This window comes from Pseudopipra pipra, chromosome 3, assembly GCF_036250125.1.
Source record: "Pseudopipra pipra isolate bDixPip1 chromosome 3, bDixPip1.hap1, whole genome shotgun sequence".
Taxonomy (NCBI): Eukaryota; Metazoa; Chordata; class Aves; order Passeriformes; family Pipridae; genus Pseudopipra; species Pseudopipra pipra.
The window spans coordinates 10,107,896-10,126,409 of record NC_087551.1 but is presented as its reverse complement, the minus strand read 5'-3'; the positions used below and the strand labels follow the sequence as shown (position 1 = coordinate 10,126,409).

At 38.8% G+C, this 18,514-nt stretch overlaps 1 protein-coding gene across 18 annotated transcripts in view; it reads left to right on the top strand.

The window, feature by feature from the left end:
* The window catches only part of EHBP1 (EH domain binding protein 1), a 212,299-nt gene that overhangs the window by 80,430 nt on the left and 113,355 nt on the right, over positions 1-18,514 (top strand). For 14 of the 18 annotated variants that reach the window (XM_064647676.1, XM_064647675.1, XM_064647688.1 and 11 more), the window contains exons 7-10: positions 1,253-1,392; positions 7,374-7,478; positions 8,189-8,311; positions 17,190-17,442. In XM_064647676.1, coding sequence (XP_064503746.1) covers positions 1,253-1,392; positions 7,374-7,478; positions 8,189-8,311; positions 17,190-17,442 — 621 coding nt within the window. The remainder of the gene's footprint in view (positions 1-1,252; positions 1,393-7,373; positions 7,479-8,188; positions 8,312-17,189; positions 17,443-18,514) is intronic. The other 4 variants (XM_064647690.1, XM_064647689.1, XM_064647683.1 and 1 more) reach the window with 1 other exon arrangement.

The following is an 18,514-nucleotide window of genomic DNA, read 5'->3' as shown; positions in this document are numbered from 1 at the left end:
CAGATGTCAAATGTTGACAACTTCATGTGCATGGAGAAATTGTTTGTCACCCATCCTTTTTCCTTTTAGTCTCTAGAATATGGCAATGTGAGAATGGCAGCACAAAAAGAGGTAGATGGGGAAACTACTGCTGTAGTAGTTCTTCTACCTCTTTTCAAATTTCTTTTTCCCCCCAGAAGAGTAACAGTTTACTTCCAGCTTTCAGTGTTCTGAATGCATTTTGTAGACATTGCCTACTGCAATACCATACCTCAAAAATGTTGCATGAGCAGCTTTCCAGGCTGCCTTGTTAAAACTTACATTTGGACACTAAAAGGCTTTTTGTCTGCATGCTTTGAAAGCCACAGATGCATTAATTACTATTAATTACTATTACTGTTTCCCTTCACTGATTAAACTGTTGTGAAGCACATCTTGACATATCATATAAGGATGATGCTTTGAAGTATTTAGCTTGTGATTTAACATGGTTAAAATGCAGCTGAAAATGAGAATGGAACAAATCAGTATCTGATAGCCTCTTTTTTTTGAACAACCAGCATCCGTGAACTATACAGTGAATAGCTATACTAGGCTCTTAGTGGGTTTTGAGGCCATAATGTGTAAAAGCTGATCCATTTAAGCTCACATGCAGCTTTTCCCATTGAAATTGGTACATTTCAGGCTGAAGACTGTAAGTCAGGTAGATTGTAAGTTACCAACAGTGCTTTCATACTGCCCTGAACCAGGGAGCTGAAAAAGCTGTTATTTGTGAAAGCATTGGTTTCCAGTATGTGTAAATAGACACTGTCCTACTAATGTTTTTCTGTCTTGTTGATGATTTCAGATATTTAGAAAAGGAATTTTAATTTCTATAACAGCATCAAGAGTTATAAATGAATGTTGCATCCAACATATGGACAGTAGGTCTGGGCAAGCATTTTCACTTTAACCAAAGCAGACCAGAGAAGCATTTCTCAGCCTATCTAGGCTCATTTAAAATTTTAGGAAGCAGACATTGAATTGACTCTTAATGCAAGGCAGTATTATTTTTAGCCTTTAGAAATGTGTTAATAGAAAACTTTCCCTTCAGAAATTAATATACATGAGTGTGTTCATTTTGTTATTTCACTATATTCAAAATCAGATCTGAGATCATAGACCTCCCTGAAGAAAACATCAAAATATTTAAAGAATTTTTAATAATGTGGTAGTATCAGATGTGGTATTAACAGGCTGCATTTTAATGCCTGGTATGAAATTTGTTATTTAGGGATGAAGACATGCAAAGCCTGGCTAGTTTGATGAGTATGAAACAAGCTGATATTGGTAATCTAGATGATTTTGAGGAAGACAATGAAGAAGATGAAGAAAACAGAGTGAATCAAGAGGAAAAGGCTGCAAAAATTACAGGTTGGTTTTGCCACAGGCGTGGTAAATTATAGTTTCCTTTGCTAATTGTAAGCTGTTTTCCATGAGTTTTATCCTTATTTGTGTTTAACTTTAAAAAAAACCCTACCAAACAAAACAAAATTTAGGGTAGCTTGATTGAAGAGGAACCCATCCATAACTCAACAAAGTTTAATATTTGTGAATTTAAGAGCATTGATTTCTGTATGTGTGTGCTGGTTTTGGGAGAGAATGCACTAAGTAAGTAGTATTTTAGGGAAGCAAAGAACCAGTGTGAACAGAGGAATAGAAAAAGCAGAGGAAAAGGGTCAGTGAGTGAGAAGACAAGAGGCAAAGGCTCGAGTGAAATAATGAAGACAGTTTATGAGAATAACTGCGAAATGAGTTGTGCCATGGACAGATGCTGAGGTTCTGCTCAATAACATGGCAATTCCAGGCAGCAGACTTCTGCCTTTTGGGGGGGGTGTCTCATGGAAATGAAATTGAGAGTCTGTTAAAGGACTTGAATGGAATTTGAAAATAAGGTTGTTTGAAGTGAGATAGTGTAACCACATTTGAATTGCTGATGCAAATGCTCAGTGTGTCCAGGATAGCTGAACTAATCGATGCAAGTCAGATCAGGATGAGATGGTGTTAAATTGTTGGTAGAGATCAGTATGTAGTACTGCTCCAGGTGAGTTCTGTAGGAGCTCTTAGTGTAAAGATCAGGAAAAGAAAATTAACTTCTGGTGCCAGACTTCGTAACTTCCAGTGCTTTTTAAAAATATCAGAAATAAAGGGATCCTTCTCTAAGGTGGGGAAGAGTATCCCGAGCAGAGAAGTGAATTGTCAAATCTGTTCTTGAAAATTCAGAGGAACATTGGTTTGGCGTTATGAAACATTGCTTTCATCACTTCTTTTTGAGCTTTCGTTGCAATCAAAAGGTTCAGCCTGAAGCAGTTATTACTTAGTTACATTTAGTGTTGTGAAAGGATGCAAATATGTTTTCTCTATGCTTTACATATTCAATTAAACATTTGTACCCTGACCAAATCTTTACTTATGCTCTATGTGTCTGGCACAGAACAGATTGGAAAGTCCAGAACGAAATATTTGAGAGACCAAGATAATGTACTCTTGGTCAGGGAGCAGTGATATACCAGTCTGGTCGCAGAAATTATTCTGCAGAGTTGACTCCTTTCCCAGTGTAACCAGAATATTTCAGATCAGAACACCAAACAAAACCTGATATGTTCATCAGGCCCCATGGGATAATCAGAGAAGGGCAAATAAAGGAGAGGCAATGTAAAGTCTATAGAAACTACTGTGCACAAGAGTTTTATTGAGATCTGCCTGGATACTGCACTGAGGACTGCTACAGAAGACCCATATGCAGAAGAACAGCAGCTGAAAAGCATCAGATCTTGTTTCTCAATTTTATTGATTTTGCCAACAAATGACTCCTGAACAAGCAATAAGTTTAGACTAGTCCACTTTCCTTTGGCTGTGGAGTGAACATCCCTGGAGATAGATGGGGAAGGAGGAGCTGTCTGATGTGCAACACAGTGTCCTCACTCAAATTGTTTTGGAGTCATTTCAGCTTTTCCATCTGTTGTTGCAAAGGCCAAAATTATCTGTTCTAAGCAAACAGTACAATACCTACTTGAAATACTTCTGAAATACACTTTTTCTGCACATTGCTCAGCCTGTTCTGATACTGTTTTCCAATGATTCAAGATGGGAGGGTTGGGTTGTTTTTTTTGTAGATGAATCATTAAGGAAACCTGAGGAGGGAAATGTCAGCCTTGGATTTTTCTTCTTATGTTGGCTACAGTAGCTGAGTTGCGTTTTCCCACCTTAGACAAGGAGAAGGATGTTGAAGGGGAATGAGTGCACGTAGTTTCCCAAGCAAATGGGAGAACATAAAACATAGGGCAGTAAGTAAACGTTAATAAATAAACTGTAAAGTATCTATTTCAACATGTGTTTGAGATTGATTTCATAGGCAGTTGCAATGACTTCTGTAATAAATGTAATGAATGGGGAAAACTAATAATGCACAGGGAGAAGAGCTGAGGAACCAAGAGAGAAAGAGGTAGGAATCATTGTAGAAAAACAGGAGGAAATATAGAAGAAAATGTAGAAATTGATAAGAAAAATTTAGAAGGAAAGGTAACAAAGCCGATGTAGCGAAGTACTCTTTCTAAAATTTCTTTCAAAAATAGTGTTCACACAATGCCATAAAGTTAATTGAGGAAGTTACATAACCCTTTTGAAAGCTTGCTGCTACCAACGTTTTCTCCTCTGCTGCTGTGTTGGGTGTTGGCAACAAGGAGCCGGAATGCTTCACTGACTCAGAGTCCCCTGCGGCAAATCCCTCACCTCGGTGCGCCTGTTTTCCCAACTGTGAAATGGCTATACCACTTCACAGGAACCATGGGAGCATTACATGGTTAACGCTGGCAACTGAGCTTTGAAAAAGTTAAGTTCAAGTAGCAAAGCAGAAGGGATTGTTCTCCTACCTTTGGCTCAAGGTTTTCTCACAGAAGTGATGGATGACTTGATGACTTAAAAGTTGTCGTTGTCAAGGCACAAGCTGCAAGAGGTGCTGCAAATCTTTTATCACAGACACTGTTCCTTCTAGCAGTGTACAAAAGTTTTATTGTTTTTGTTTGTAGGGGTTTTTTGTATTGGGCCCAAAGTTACAGTCTTACAGGTGAACGTTTATATCCACTGCTAGGAGAACACGAGAAATCTGCTGTATGGGGCTCTAGATGGTGCAGGCGAGTTAGGAAATGCTGCTTCTCTTCCTTGATGTGTTGCTCAACTTTGAGTAGGTATCTGTGCTCCTGTTTTCTTCAGCTGTGGAATAGGTGGTGCAATTCTGACTGACCTTAAAAGCACTGTGGAATTTGGTGTGGTCAACATGGGAGCTGTTGCCACTTCAACTGACCTTAAGATCAGACTGAAAGATGTTTTTTAAGTACTATGTTAATTTAAAGAAATCCCCCTCCATCTCAGGCTTTTCTCCTCTTCCTTCCCAGTCGTCCTTGTTTAAATTTTTCATGTGTAAAAGCGGTATATCCACCTGACTGTTCTGCTTTCTGTGAAGCTGAAAACTGTGTTTGTCACCATGAATTTAGTTTCAAATATTTTGTTTCTACACTGTTAATATAGATGGATTTAAACCTCCCAGAATTATCTGTCCTTAGTCTTCAGTTGAAGACAAGGCATCCCAACATACCTGAAGAAATGTGCCTCATAACTCACAAACAGGGTAGTAATAAATATGTTGCTTCTCTTAATGTTTTAATTGCTACTTAGAGCCTCATGCTGAAGTTAATAGTTGCCTGCTGCTCCATCTGCCCAGGAGCACAGTGACTGTCCTGAGGCACCACATGGAATCAGCAACATGCCCATGTGCTACCTATTACAGGAGTCTGAATCCCAGCATGTTTCAAGAGCGGGCTTCTGGACAGCAATATGTGTAACCCTTTCTTGCAATTTGCAAAACCATCCCTCTGAAGTAAACTTCTGATACATTTACTCTTTTTTGTCAGGATCACCAAGCTGCTTAAAAAAAAAAAAAAAAAAAGAAAGAGAGAAGAATGAAAAAAAAAAACAAAATCCAAACCAGTGATTTATGTGACATACTTGTAGAACAAGCTAATGTATGTTTGTAGATAATGAGATTTATAAAAGATAATATAGGATATAAATCTCCAACCTACCATTTTCATACTCCAAAATATTACATAAACCATTTAATATTGTAATGAGAAAGACTGTAGTGCATATGGGTGTTTAGGTTGGCAGATAGGACCAGGTGATTCAGACCACATCAAAGAACTCCCTCTTTTTAGAGCTCTGAACTTAATTTGTTATTTTCTGACAATAAAAACTGAATTGTAATTGTTTTGGGTTTTTTTTTCACATGCTGTCATAATAGATTGTAAATCATGTCAGCATCTCAGCCTGTTTTAAACTAGTAATTTGTTAGTACTACTGTTTTATGAGGTCAGCTCTGTTTTATTTGAGTACAGGAAGGTATTTTCCATTGTGTATCTTGAGTCTTAAAAATTCCCAGAAGGTAGTATTGTATTGTTCAGATCTCTAAGGTGTATATATGATTTTATACTGAGAAAGCTAAGTTTTGGGGCAGTTTTGGTGTTATTTTTTAGGATCAGAGTCTTGTTTGTCGGAGCTAAAAATAAGGCATTGAGGATGGTTGAATTAACTCTATGTAGACAGATAGAAGTGTAATCACATGTAAGTAGATTTGTGCTTTAAGGTCAGGAACAGTTAGAAGGTGTGTTACAGAGGAATTATGCTGATGGTTTGTCACTGTCAGCATATAGCACGTCCAATAGGTATTGGCAGAGTAGATAATTTTTCTTGGTAATTTGCATATTGGCATATCTTTGTAAAGCAGTTTGAATTTGGCAAGGAAATTTTTGACCATATGACGGAAATATTCTCAGGTTCTGGACTGCTTTGGGCTTCAGGTTCTTTGTGCTGTCCATGAAGGCATGAAATTAGGAATGGTGTCAGTGTCAACTATGAAATAGCATGAAAAAGCCCCCTCAGCCAGGAAGTTCTGTGTGGCTGTGGGCACCAGCATGAGTTGGGACAGTTGTGATACTGCTCAATTTTTACCTCAGTTTGATATTTTGCTCCCTGAAACTAGTTCAGCAAATAAAGATGAACTTTTGCTTTCTCAAACAAAAGCCAGATGAGAAAAAGTTTAAAACAGCAGCGAACTAAAAGTGGTACTAAGAAGTAGCTTTTTGTGTACACAAGAAATTGAAATGTAAAGGAAATACAAGAATGACTGGCATGAGAAGTGTGCAGTAAAGGTGAATACATAGCTTCGACTTCACTGGTGACACCCTAAGACATTTATTTCACTGGGAAAAAACAGGAGATGGAAAAGACTCTTAGTGGGGCAGTGATATTCAACAAGCAGGATCATCTCTTCTGCACAGGTTTCTCCAGCCTGTTTGTCAGCTGGAAGGATGAGTACTGGTGTCCCCTCTCCACAGAAACCTGTGCTTGATGTCTCTCAGACATGCCTCAGGCTCAGTCCCCATTACTACAGAAGCTGCATTTGTCAGATGCTGAGGATGGGACTGCATTAGGGGCTAGCAGAGAGGAATTTTTCCCCTTGGGCCATAAGCCACTAAGACCTAGTTGGTTTTTTTTTTTTCTTTCCTTCCAGAATTGTGGAGGCATCAACAGCTTGGTTATAATTAAACTTTAATATGTTTTAAAAACTACTAGTTCATGGCAATTCAGACCTCTCTACTATGGATAGAAGGTGAAATAGGATTTTGCCAAACAGTAAGGTGTTACTTACATAGCATGGCAGTGAAAATTCAACCAACATCCATACGTTCAGTTTACATTCTCATGGCACAATACTGATCATATATTTTAGAACTACTTAGATAAATTCAGCTTGTCATAGATCAGAATTTAATGTGACTAATTGTAAATGTTAAATAATCAGTGTATGTGTATAAATAAATAAAATATTTAAAATGTATGTTGTATATATTAGTTTTCTGTAGCCTTAAGAGTTTGGGAGGAATGTAAATTTTCTGGGCCTGTTTTGTGTTGATTGACAATGTTTTAATATACAGGTTTTCTTCACAAGCAGGAAAAGTCTTTAAATTGTATCTAGTACATGGATCTAAGTTTTGAACCGATGTGCATACTCGTCCTCATAAAACTAATTACTGTTGCTGACACCAAAAATCTAGGTTTTGTTTATGTCTGTTAACTGGGTTTCACGTTAAATTATCACTGAAGCACCTACACAGGTACTTTGCTGTAGTTATATAATTGTAAGGACTCGTTCTAAATCTCTTCTTTTAATTAACTCTAAGTGTCTTCTCTTGTGCCCTCTTTCCTTCGCTCTCTCTCTCTAGTAACAGTGTTCGTTCCACTTCTGTTTCATTAAATGCCCTTGCCTTACGTTTGTCTTGACTGGCTTCTATTTACAGAAATTGTAAACCAGTTGAATGCTCTGAGCAGCTTAGATGAAGATCAAGATGACTGCATAAAGCGAGCAAATATGCCTTCAGCTAAATCAGCCAGTTCCTCTGAAGGTCTATGAGCTTTCATCCTTTCTTTCTGTTTCTGATTGTATTTACTGTGACCCATTACCTTTTGACTCCTGCCTGTATTCAGCTGTCAGTTTTATCTCTGTGCTTCCACCCAGCATGACTCTCAGTAATTTGTAGTGCATCCAACAGGTAACAACATGATAGAGAAAGAGCCTGTCTCCGCTACAGCTCCGTTGTCATCTGATAATGAACAAGAAAGAAAAAAAATTAAAAAAAAAAAAAAAAAGTAAAAAAACCCCACCAGACCCTAAGCCTAAAACATTAGTTTTATAGTCAGTAATACCTGACCTCTCCAACGTGACAAAATGTCCCCTCTCTGCTTTTATGTTCACGTTACATCCAAAAATTTAAAATTTCCTGCCGATAGTTAACATGTATTTGTAGAACCAAAATAACTGTATTTAGCTTGTTAGATGTTCTGCAACATTTATTTAATGAAGAAAATAAAATACTTTCTTAGTAGTTATTTCTGTTACATAATATTCTGATCAGCAAATAGAAATTTCATTCATTTCACTTTTTTTTTCCCTTTGTTGGTGTACCTACTGGAGTGTGTTAATTTAGTCGTGCAGTTCATGCCATACCCTGGTGCAGTGTTTCAAGGAACTGTTGACAAGGAGCTTTTTGAGCTTCAAATACATTAGATGAACAGTTTGTATCTATATTAAAACAATGTTCTAACTTGTTTGTAGAGCTTATCAATAAGCTTAATTTTCTGGATGAAGGGGAGCAAGACCTGGCCAACTCCAGCACAAACCCTTTTGGTGATCCTGATGCAGCAGAATTAAATCCATTTGGAGACCCCGATGTAGAAGGTAATGAATTTATTTTACTTAATTCATCGCTATTTGCAAATGCTTAGTGAAACATGATTTGTATTTCTGTAGGACTACAAATGAAAAATTTTATTTTGATTAAATAGAATTGTTGCATGCAGCACTGAGGTAGCAATAGCAGTGATCCAGTTGCCACTGGAAAATTGATTTATCCTTTGAGTCTCATGCTTTGTATTAAGGCACATCCTGTATATTTGCCACTGGGGGCTACCAGCTGAACCAGAGACTTTTGGACCTGTCAGGTGTGTTACTTGTAGTCTACTCATGTGATATGAATGAGCAACACACACTGTCAAAACACACACTGTCAAGCGACTCTATTCCACGTGGGTGATGGCTAATATCATAATTTCCTTCACTGCAATATTCACTGCATCACAGATATTCTTAGTTAGCACTAATCTTCATTATTACAATTTAATTTTCTCTCTTTTCTTCTTCCTTTTTTTTTTTTTTATATTTTTATGGCTTCCTCAGTTAAGCCTCCTGGCATCGTACCTTGCGCCACATGCTAGGTGTTAATCCCCTTTCCAGACTGACATGCCCATTCTTGTTCCATTTGAGTGAGATATACAACCCCTGTAAATTTCTAATCTGATAAGATTTCGGCCGTAAGGCCAGAAAGGAGCACCAGGATAAGCAAGCATCTCTGCTGTCCTCAGCTCCATGCTCAGATATGCAGGCTCCCATCTGCTGGACATGTGACTTCTGGCTTGCAGCTGCTCGAAAAGCCAATTCATAGTTAATTCCCAAGTTTGAAGCTGTACTCAGCCTTTCCTGTTCAAAGCTCCAAGGCTTTTCTTCCTCCAGAAAATACCAAGCCACTCTGTCATGGCAAGGAAGAAGTGAGTGGGAGCAGTCCAGGGTGCAGCCATGGGATTTCTAATGCCAGGTCTAATGAGGATGCACTTCTGAGCTGCAGTTTCCACCTGTGGTTTCTCACTTTCTTTGGACAAGCATAGTGTTTACTCACAACAGAGTTTTTCTGCCTTCAGACTCCACAGACGCCCATGTGGGTGGTGATCAAGTCCTGTCATACTTTGACTGTGGTGTAGTCTCACAGCTTGTATTTGTGAAAGAGGGATATTGCCCTGTCTTCTGTATTGAGCCATTGAAGCTGTAAAGTCACTATCCTGGGCACCTTCTCCCTCCTATAAAGTTGTCAGATGTTTCTGGAGCTGCAGAAGTGAGTTGTTTCATCTTTGTAGGTACCAATATCTATGGATTAGGTTCTGGTGTCCTAATCTTTGGCTTTGTTTCCTGTCTTTTCCTTGACAGTGAATTCTCTTAGGATCATGGAAGGAGGCAGAATAACTAGGAATATAAATCACCTATTTTCACACATCTAGTAGTCCACACACAACTTGCTCTAAGAGACTCAACCTATATTCCTTTCTCCTTTCTCTGCTCTAGAAAGAAGAGCTCTCTTCTCCATGGAGAAAGCAGTACGAGTCCCGTCCTACCTAAACTGCTGTCTCCCAAACCCAGCTTTCGTTTCCAGAGAGAACCCATTCTGGCAGAAGGCAGTGGGTGTTGTGGTCACAAAATACAGGGGACAAAAGACTCAATTCTTTCTCATTTTAGGGACAGAGAATTATAAACTGGTGTTGTTTCTTAGCACTGGAGTAGCTTGATACCTCATGGCAAGCTCAGTATGAGCAGCCTGCATCCAAAACAGCAGCCAGCTTATGTTCCTAATACACTCTCAGTGATTGAGGGGCATGTATTTTTTCAGTTGATTCCGGTTCTTTTGGTGACATCTAGCCTATACTGTCATCCTCAGTCATAGTCGTCGACACTTTTCCATTTTTCTGGGTCTACCTCTGATCAGACTGTTGGGTCTCATCTTCACAGCTGTGGGCAGCAGTGCTGAGTTGGGTGTGTGTGTACCAAATATTCCTCCCACACACTGTCGCTGTCATGCAGCAGTCAACGTACAATAACATGACAGTGATTGTGACAAACAGGGTGTCACTAGATTCTTCCCAATGTGTCATAAGATGTTTTTTTATTTGGGAGGGATGCACCTTCTGTCAGGCTCATGTGACAATAGTGTGTCTTCCTGGAACACTAAAGCAGATTGGAAGATCTGAGGGCTTCCAGGCTATCAGGCAAAGAGTGGGACATCTGGTGTGGCATTTTTAAAGCTTTTACTGTATGATTAGTGGCTCCTCAGGGATTCTTCTATTCACCTCAGACACCTCTGAGAAGCACTGGGTCTTCTGCTCCAGACCTGTAATGAGCACTGGTTGTGTTCATCTCCCCTTTCTTGGCCTTCTTGACATATGCCTTTTCTCCAGTCCTTCACAAAAAGTTGAGGAAGGGAAAAAAGGGTGCTGAGAAAAAATAGAGAAGATGAATCTTCAGTAACAGCAGGAATCTGCTGTGTACGTCTATGGCTAATTGGACCGGTGTCTACATGGGAAGCACCAGGACCTTACCATTTTGGGGAGATTTACCTTTGGTTTGGACTACCTTTTGAACTATACAATATCATCACTGTTCTCATCCTGTTGCCCAGCTGCAGAAGGCTGCCCTGTTTGTTTCCCATCATTCACTCATGGTTTAGGACATTCCTTCTGTTTTGAGACCTCAGTGGAACTTTCATTACTGACATCTCTTTCTAGGAAACTCTTTGAGACTATGCCTGCTTGTTTGCTTTTGTATCCTTAAGGGAATGTAACCTTTTTAGCGGCCACCCCAGAAGCTCAGAGAACATGACAGAGGTTCAGGAGTTTAAGACAGACTTTCTCCTACAGGCTTAAAGAGTCACATTACTTGTTTCACTTGTCTTGTGATCTGCTTAAATCAAGAGATTAACCTTTTATGCGTGCAGGGATGAAGTATTTTTCTATTCACTACATGTTAGTCTCTTTATCTTTTTATCTGGACAAGGCTTAATCTGGAATTTAGACTTTGCGAAAGTTCAGAGTCTTCTGTAGAATTTGTTACTTAATTTCCCCAAGATGTGCAGAGCAGCCAGCTGGAGCCTCCTTTCCTGAGTACTTTGCCATCAGATGCAAGGAGGCATGATGTGCCATTTGGCAAAGATATTCCAAGGATATTCCTATCAAGCCTGTACCGTGTGTGCTTGGAGTCACTCAGGGGTATGAATATGTATGTATTGACAGTCACTCAAAGGGAAAGGAGGATTACTTGCCAGTAGATACTTGTTTCCTAGACAGATATTTCTTGTGCCTGCTCACAAACCAGCTACTTTCCCTCTATCTTCCTAATCCCATAATCATCTAACCCTGGGAATGCGAGGTGGAGAGAAACTAAAGGCATGAGCGCTCCCAGCGTCCGTGTGCACACTGTGGGTGTGGTGCATGGCAGAGGGTCATCAGCAAGCTGGCTCTAGATGCTGCTGGGATTTAAAAAGTCCTTAGTGTAAATTGTCTTATACACACAATGGAGTGAATGTGCATATGAAAAACTCACCTCAAAAAAATCTTCAGGTGTGTTTCTTGGTTGACATGTCAAATTGAGGTTTATTCCCTCTGTATCTAGTAGGTCAGCTAGACATTAGAAATCTGGGAAAATCAAAAATAAACTCTTTGAACAGTATATCTGCAGCTTTATACTAGACAAGCAGTAGATGATCATATGAAGACTACTTTTTGGATTTTTAGTCATAGTAGAACAGAACTCTAAAATCAGTTAATTTCTGTGCAAAATATTTACTTGGGGAAGTCAACATCTACAAAAAATGCAAGTAGAAAACAACAACACACTTTCAGCACTCCAGAATTTTTTTTAAGTAGGTAGGGAATACAAATTTTGAAGTTGTATATGACCAATACAAGTTTCCTTCAACACACTCGAGACAGGAGGCTAACTTTTTGCTGGCACCCCTTGCCATTTTAGAACAGCATTTACTTCACTAGTGTGTTTCTTTACCTTGTGTGTGGACTTCTGAGCTCCCTGCAGCATGTAAACTGTCACAATGCAGCACCAAACTCAGAATCTTTCTAGGATAGTTCTACAGAGAGAGCAGCACAGGAACTAATAGAGAGGAGAACTAATAGAGACAGAATAGACTCTGTCCCTTCTCCTGTTTCTTACTGAAAAGTAATGTGAGTGTGTAATAAAAGACACAGAAAATCATCAGTGGTTTGTGGGCATGCCAGTCATGACGCTTTCTAGAAGTCCTGGGCAGTACATTTTTACCCTGTGCTGTTTGTCAGGCTGCTCACATCCCCACCGTGCCTGTGCTCCTGCCGCTCGGGCAGCCAGTGGCGTAACTGAGTATCTTTCACATGTGGCTTGTTCTTTCATCCTCTGCCAAGGGGAAAGTGGTATGTGTGATGTTTTGGTGGAGGTTTTGTTTGGTTTTAAGGGACGTGTCACAATATGTTTGCGTTACAAAAGGCAAGTGGGTTGAAGGGCAGGGTGATTTTTGGAGATGCTCTGGCTGATTGTGCAGATAGGTAGTGCCAGAGTGATTACTATCATAAGCAGTCTTTCTCAGTGGAGTTAGGGCAAGTAATGTTTCCAGAATCTGGCACAAGAGCAGCTGGTGCTTCTGCTTTAGTAATAATTTTACCTCTCTTCTTGTCCCTCCTACCCCTGTGGCTTTATTACTTAATCATGCAAAATTATTTTGTGTTTGACTCTTGAAGTGCCAAACTGCAAGCATCTTTTTCTTTTTCCCCCTTTCCTTTTCTTATTTTATGTTATTTTTTATTATTTTTTAATTTATATCAATGTAAAGAACTGCAATTAAAAAAAAATAGTTCCAATAAAGACTGGAGTCCTGTATTTTCAGCTGTGATTAATGATGAGGGGGAAGCAGGGGAATCTGTGTTGACTTCCAAATGTGAAAGCGGCTTGAAGAGGGAAATAAGCCCCTTCTAAGCTGTTGTGTGTTTAGTCCCCCAAAATGCACTTCCCAGCATCATTAGGTCCTTGAGAAAATAAGTCTTTGTTACAGAAAAGGTGACAGTGGATGTGGTTTTAAGAGCAGTGCTGTTGAGCCACAGTTCTAACAACTGAATTTGTTATAGAGAGGCTCCTGAAGTGATGACTAGCATTTGACACAAAAGCTAGTCCTAGAGAGTTTCAGAGACCCCATGGGAGAGAGCCTGTTTGGGTTCTCCAGTGGGGACACTGAAGGAAGCAGAAGGAGGGGAAAAGTAGTATCCTGGATGGCAAGAATAGAGAGAATGAGTAGCCAAGTTAAGTGGGTTCTAGCTGAGCCTCTACAAAATTCTTCCTGTAAAAGTGTCTTGAGAGTGACATTTTCAGAAGCTTTTTCAATTTTAGTTTGGGTGTAGGATTTTGTGGAAAATTTTAATTAATAACAAGCCAGAGGTGTCTGAGCACTGATATGCAATGCTGTGTGTGTAAGGCCAAACCTGTAGTTACTGTTGAGCCAATGAAAAAGAGAAAGAATTTTGTCCTACTGAGAGTTACAGCGCTTGATCCATAGTGTTGAAATAGAAAGAATTGCAAAAACCATTTGCATTGCCCCTTAAAATTCATCAGATTTAAACAAGGATTTAACTCGTTGTTTCCAGGAGATGCTTAAAAGCAAATTAAAAATAAAAGCTTACACTGTGGTTTTAAGAGATTGTTTCCCTGAATGTTTTTAACTTCAGGGTATATTACTGACTTTCCTTCTTGTAATATTTATTTGAATGCTGATTGTGAGTTATCAGCAAGTTTCACTCAGATATGATAATGTGTATTTATGAACAGATTCAGGTGCAGGTGCAATGATCCATCATGTGGACTTGCAGAAGCAGCTATTTGTAGTTTTCCACTCTCTTGATAAAATATTTTGATATTTGAGCGAAGTTTAAAGTAGTAAAAAGTTTGGTTAAAGCTTTGTCAATAAGCTACACTATTTGAAGAAGACATCAGTCATTTTATTTCTACATTTCATTAGGTTATTTTTGCTTTTTGTATGAAACTATCTTTTGAGAGGAGATCTCCAAAACACTTCTGCTTAGTCTAGTTTATCAGATTACAAAATGTGTGGGTAACATTTGGGTAGTATTCTGACTACCATAAGCTTCAAGGCAGTGTGTCTATATGGTAAGGGGGGGATTTGACTCACCTGATTTTAAAAACAGGTTGGACATAGACCTGTAAGCTTTAGCTGTAAAGGGGTCAACTCAACTGCAGATACCCACACTGAGGACATCTCAGGGCAAGCAAGTGCAAAACTTTAGCTTGCCATGACCAGCTGCATTGGACACTAGCATGATGAAAGTAAGTCTATTTAGAATCTTCAGTTTTAGCTTAAAATAAATGAAAAAATACATTTTAAATTTTGGGCTTTGCTCTGATACATTTAATCTGTAGTACTGTCAAAGAATTCTTGCTTGATTTGATCATATTTGTGTTTTTAATAAATTCTGCCTAAAATGGTTTGTTTTCCCCTATAAATTAAGTTATAGACCTTCAACATTATTTCACTGTGGCTTTCTCTGAAAGAGCTTTCTTACAAGGATGTGGGCTTATGAGCAAATCACCACACATAAACTGGGGTGTGAGCTTAGTACACATCACCTGCTGTGCAGTAACTACTCTTTCTCCCAGCATAAGTATCCAGTAGTTTATTCCCTTTTCTTAAGGGATAAGCATGTTGTGTTTACTCTGGGGTAGGAGTGAACACCTGCACTGACATACTGCAAATACACCCCCTGATTTTTCCTGCAGCGATTTGTCTATATGATCATCTCCTCAGAGATGAAATGTTGCTTTTCGACACTCAGGTGAGGCTTAACCAGTTTAAACAGTAACAGAACCTATATTTTAGGTTTAACTAACACTGTTATTGCACCCTGATTGTTTGGTTTTTTACTGTTAGTTACAAGCATTTTGATTACTTAGTTGTTCCTCTCACATATTCTCACTCGACTCTTCTCTGGCTGCAATTACATGTCCCCCATAACTTTTTTTTTCTTCTTAAATATGTTATCCCAGAGGTATTACTATCAATCCTGATGGGCTCAGCCTTGGCCAGCGGTGGGTCCGTCCTGGAGCCGGCTGGCATTGGCTCTGTCGGACGTGGGGGAAGCTTCCAGCAACTTCTCAGAGTAGCCCCTCCTGTAGCCCCCCCCCCGCTACGAAAACCTGGCCATGCAAACCCAATACAAACCTGCAGTATTGTCTGGCAAAGAATAATTTTATTTTGTTTCACCCTGCTGAACTCTACCTCAATCTTGGATGAGTGATTTATCTCCTGAGGGTCCACACTGGGCTTAGATAAGATTTTGATTAATTTTTTTCTGTTATTTCAGACAAGCCCATTTGATTTCTACTTTTCTGACCATAGAGAAATGATCCATCATTTCAGAAATGGACCCTTAGAAAGAGTGTAGAAGAAAATCCAATAATGTAGTCTTTGAGGTTCAAATGCAAAAATCAAGAAGAAGACCATTAGAACTGTGAGATTCTTTCTAAAATGAAATCTTTCCAGTCCCTGGTAGGTTTCTGTTGTCCTGAGAAGAGCTAAAGCCTTTCCTGCTCTGAGCCTTTGCCCTGATCTAGTGAGTAATGACTGTTCCAATGCATAGATAGGTGAAGTTTCTACCTGCAACTAGGGATCATATTCCTGTCCAACTAGGAATGGCTCTTGTTCACACTGTAGGTTATAGTTGGTCACACCTTGGGCTTTGCTAATGGCAGGAGACGGTGAACTGGATGTTTACTGTCAGGGTAGGGAACACTCATATTTTCTAGCAATTCACCAGGATTAGCATCTTCAGTACATCATCCATCTAAACCCACATAAAAACACTGCTGTTTCTTTTGCTGCCTCCTCCATTTGTTAGTTGTGTGACTAGTGATTTTGTGTTACCAAATATTTCTTTAGTGAAGAAAACCACTTGGAACTCCATCTTTTTATTGTTCAGACTCTTGTTACAAGTAACTTTTAGCGTTCCTCTTTTAAGGCTTAAAGGTATGTTTAGTCCAATTTCGTAACCATACATCTGAAAAAGAAGCACTTTTCATTAAGAATAATGTGAAAATGCTTATTGAAAGTTAGGTTTTAATGATATTACATTGAAGTTCCTATTTGCATAGATTTTGGAAGTGCATCACATCCAGTATTGAACTGGGCTTCTCATTATTTGATGCTGCAGGAAGAGAAACAGTAAGATTAACATGACTAAGTGTCTTTGTAAGAAATGTTGTATTACTATATGGGGATTTGTATTATTCAATATCCAAATGCCATTCACTTTAGAGTAACAGACACTACAGAAAGGACCTTACACAGAGAACTGCATGCAGCTCTAGGTTGCCAGTAACTTTTTGTTGTACAACCCAAATAAAAGAGAAGCAGTTTGATTGTCTGTCTCCTTAGGGTTAATTTAAATTCAGTTTTACCGTGAGACTGTGTATTGTTACCAGGAGCACACGTGTTTTGAAATGTAATTACTGGTCATACCTAATAACTGATTTTTAGTTCAATCATTTTAAGAAATGAAAAGACCACCCACTTACTATCACCATTTTTAAATCCAGTAATGTTATAAAATACAGACTATCTTTTTTCGTTATTAAAGTAAATAATTAAGGACATTTTGTTAGGATGCAAATTCACTAATAGTCTATGAAAATGTTTTAAAATGTTGCAGTACCATGTGTATGACAAATAAGGAAACTAATAACTATTTAGGTTGAAAGAACTTTAGTAAGTGAGAAAATGAAACCTATTGAATATACTCTAAATGAAGCAACCTTTTGAAAGGCCTATTTTTGACTAAACGAGCATGAAAATTCACCTAAGGCATACTTTATGTATTGAGAGTTAAAAAGCAGACCTTCTCATATGCCTGATAAAATGGTTTCAATTTTTTTCTTTGTTAAATCTGTTGAATGTTTTTTTGTTATTTGGTAGAGCTGCACCCTGAAATAGCTTCGTCTTCAAAACCAGAAGAAAGTTTCTATGCGGACAGTTACAATCCCTTCAAGGATGAAGATGCCCCAGACTACTTAAACCCATTTGATGAGCCAGATCACGTGTCTGAAGCACTTGGAAGTGCAAGAGATTCTCCTCCACAACCTGCAAAAAGGAAAAACGTCAGGCCAGTGGATATGAGCAAATACCTCTATGCAGATACCTCTAAAGCCGAAGAGGAAGAGCTAGATGAGTAAGTATGATTCTTCATCTTTCAGCAGCTTTGGAAGCATTAGTGGGATCCCTGGCTTAATCTTGAGGTGTATTGGGTTGAACCATGGTGATCCTTAATCACTTCCTTAGGACAGATTGATCCTTAGGCAGCTCAGCAGCGGAAAATACCATACCCCCAAGTCATGTTATTCACCTGAAGTGAATCAGTTAAGAAACTCTTCTGTGCCTTATTGATAGCAAACTACTTGAGAGGGAACAAGTCTGTGTACCTTTCTGGCACTTCATGCCCTGACAATTGCAAATGAGCCAAAAATTAAGGAGCAGAAGAGCTTGATCCTTCCTCTTCTTTTCACCATTATTTTTCCTACATAAAATAATAATTTTTGTTAACCATAATGGAGAGTTTGTTTCATCTTGGTGCAGTATGTAAAAAGGAAGAGCATTTTGCAATCTGCCTAGCACATTTTTGAGAGTCCCATAAATTTAATCTTTATATGAGAAAGTTAGCACCATATATACTTACTTAGGTTGTTCCTTTTATCATGACCACCCAGAAAACTTTTATAAACACACACTAACTGCCTTGTATTACAGTATAGAAACTAACAGGGAGTGAAAGTTTTCTGCAATTGCTGCACAGCTCGGGAGGTTGGAAGGTGTATCCTTGCTCCTTGTTTGTGGTCATTAGTCACCAACCACACCACTCATGAGACAGTTTATGGTGATTACATGCAAGCGATTTTACAGACAACAATTCTAATTAACATTTAATTTTACATTACTTATTGAGATTTATCATGGCATGACATTTGCATTACTTTTAATATTAGCACAGGTATTCATTGTATCATCATCTTTTTGTTTCTCTGTTTATAGCTGTGTTCTAGGGAATTGAAGAATTCCCTGTGCACTCTTAATAGAAACACATAAAGGATTCAGCAGGGGTTTTTTCCTTTTAAAGCTCTGTGGCCGTGGATTTGATGTTGTTGTTTAGTCCATGAAGAATAAATCAAACAAATAATAAAGGATGTTGGGGATGATGCCTCTGCAAGCTCCATTTATCAGGGCAGTGCCAGAACAAAAAGCACTGG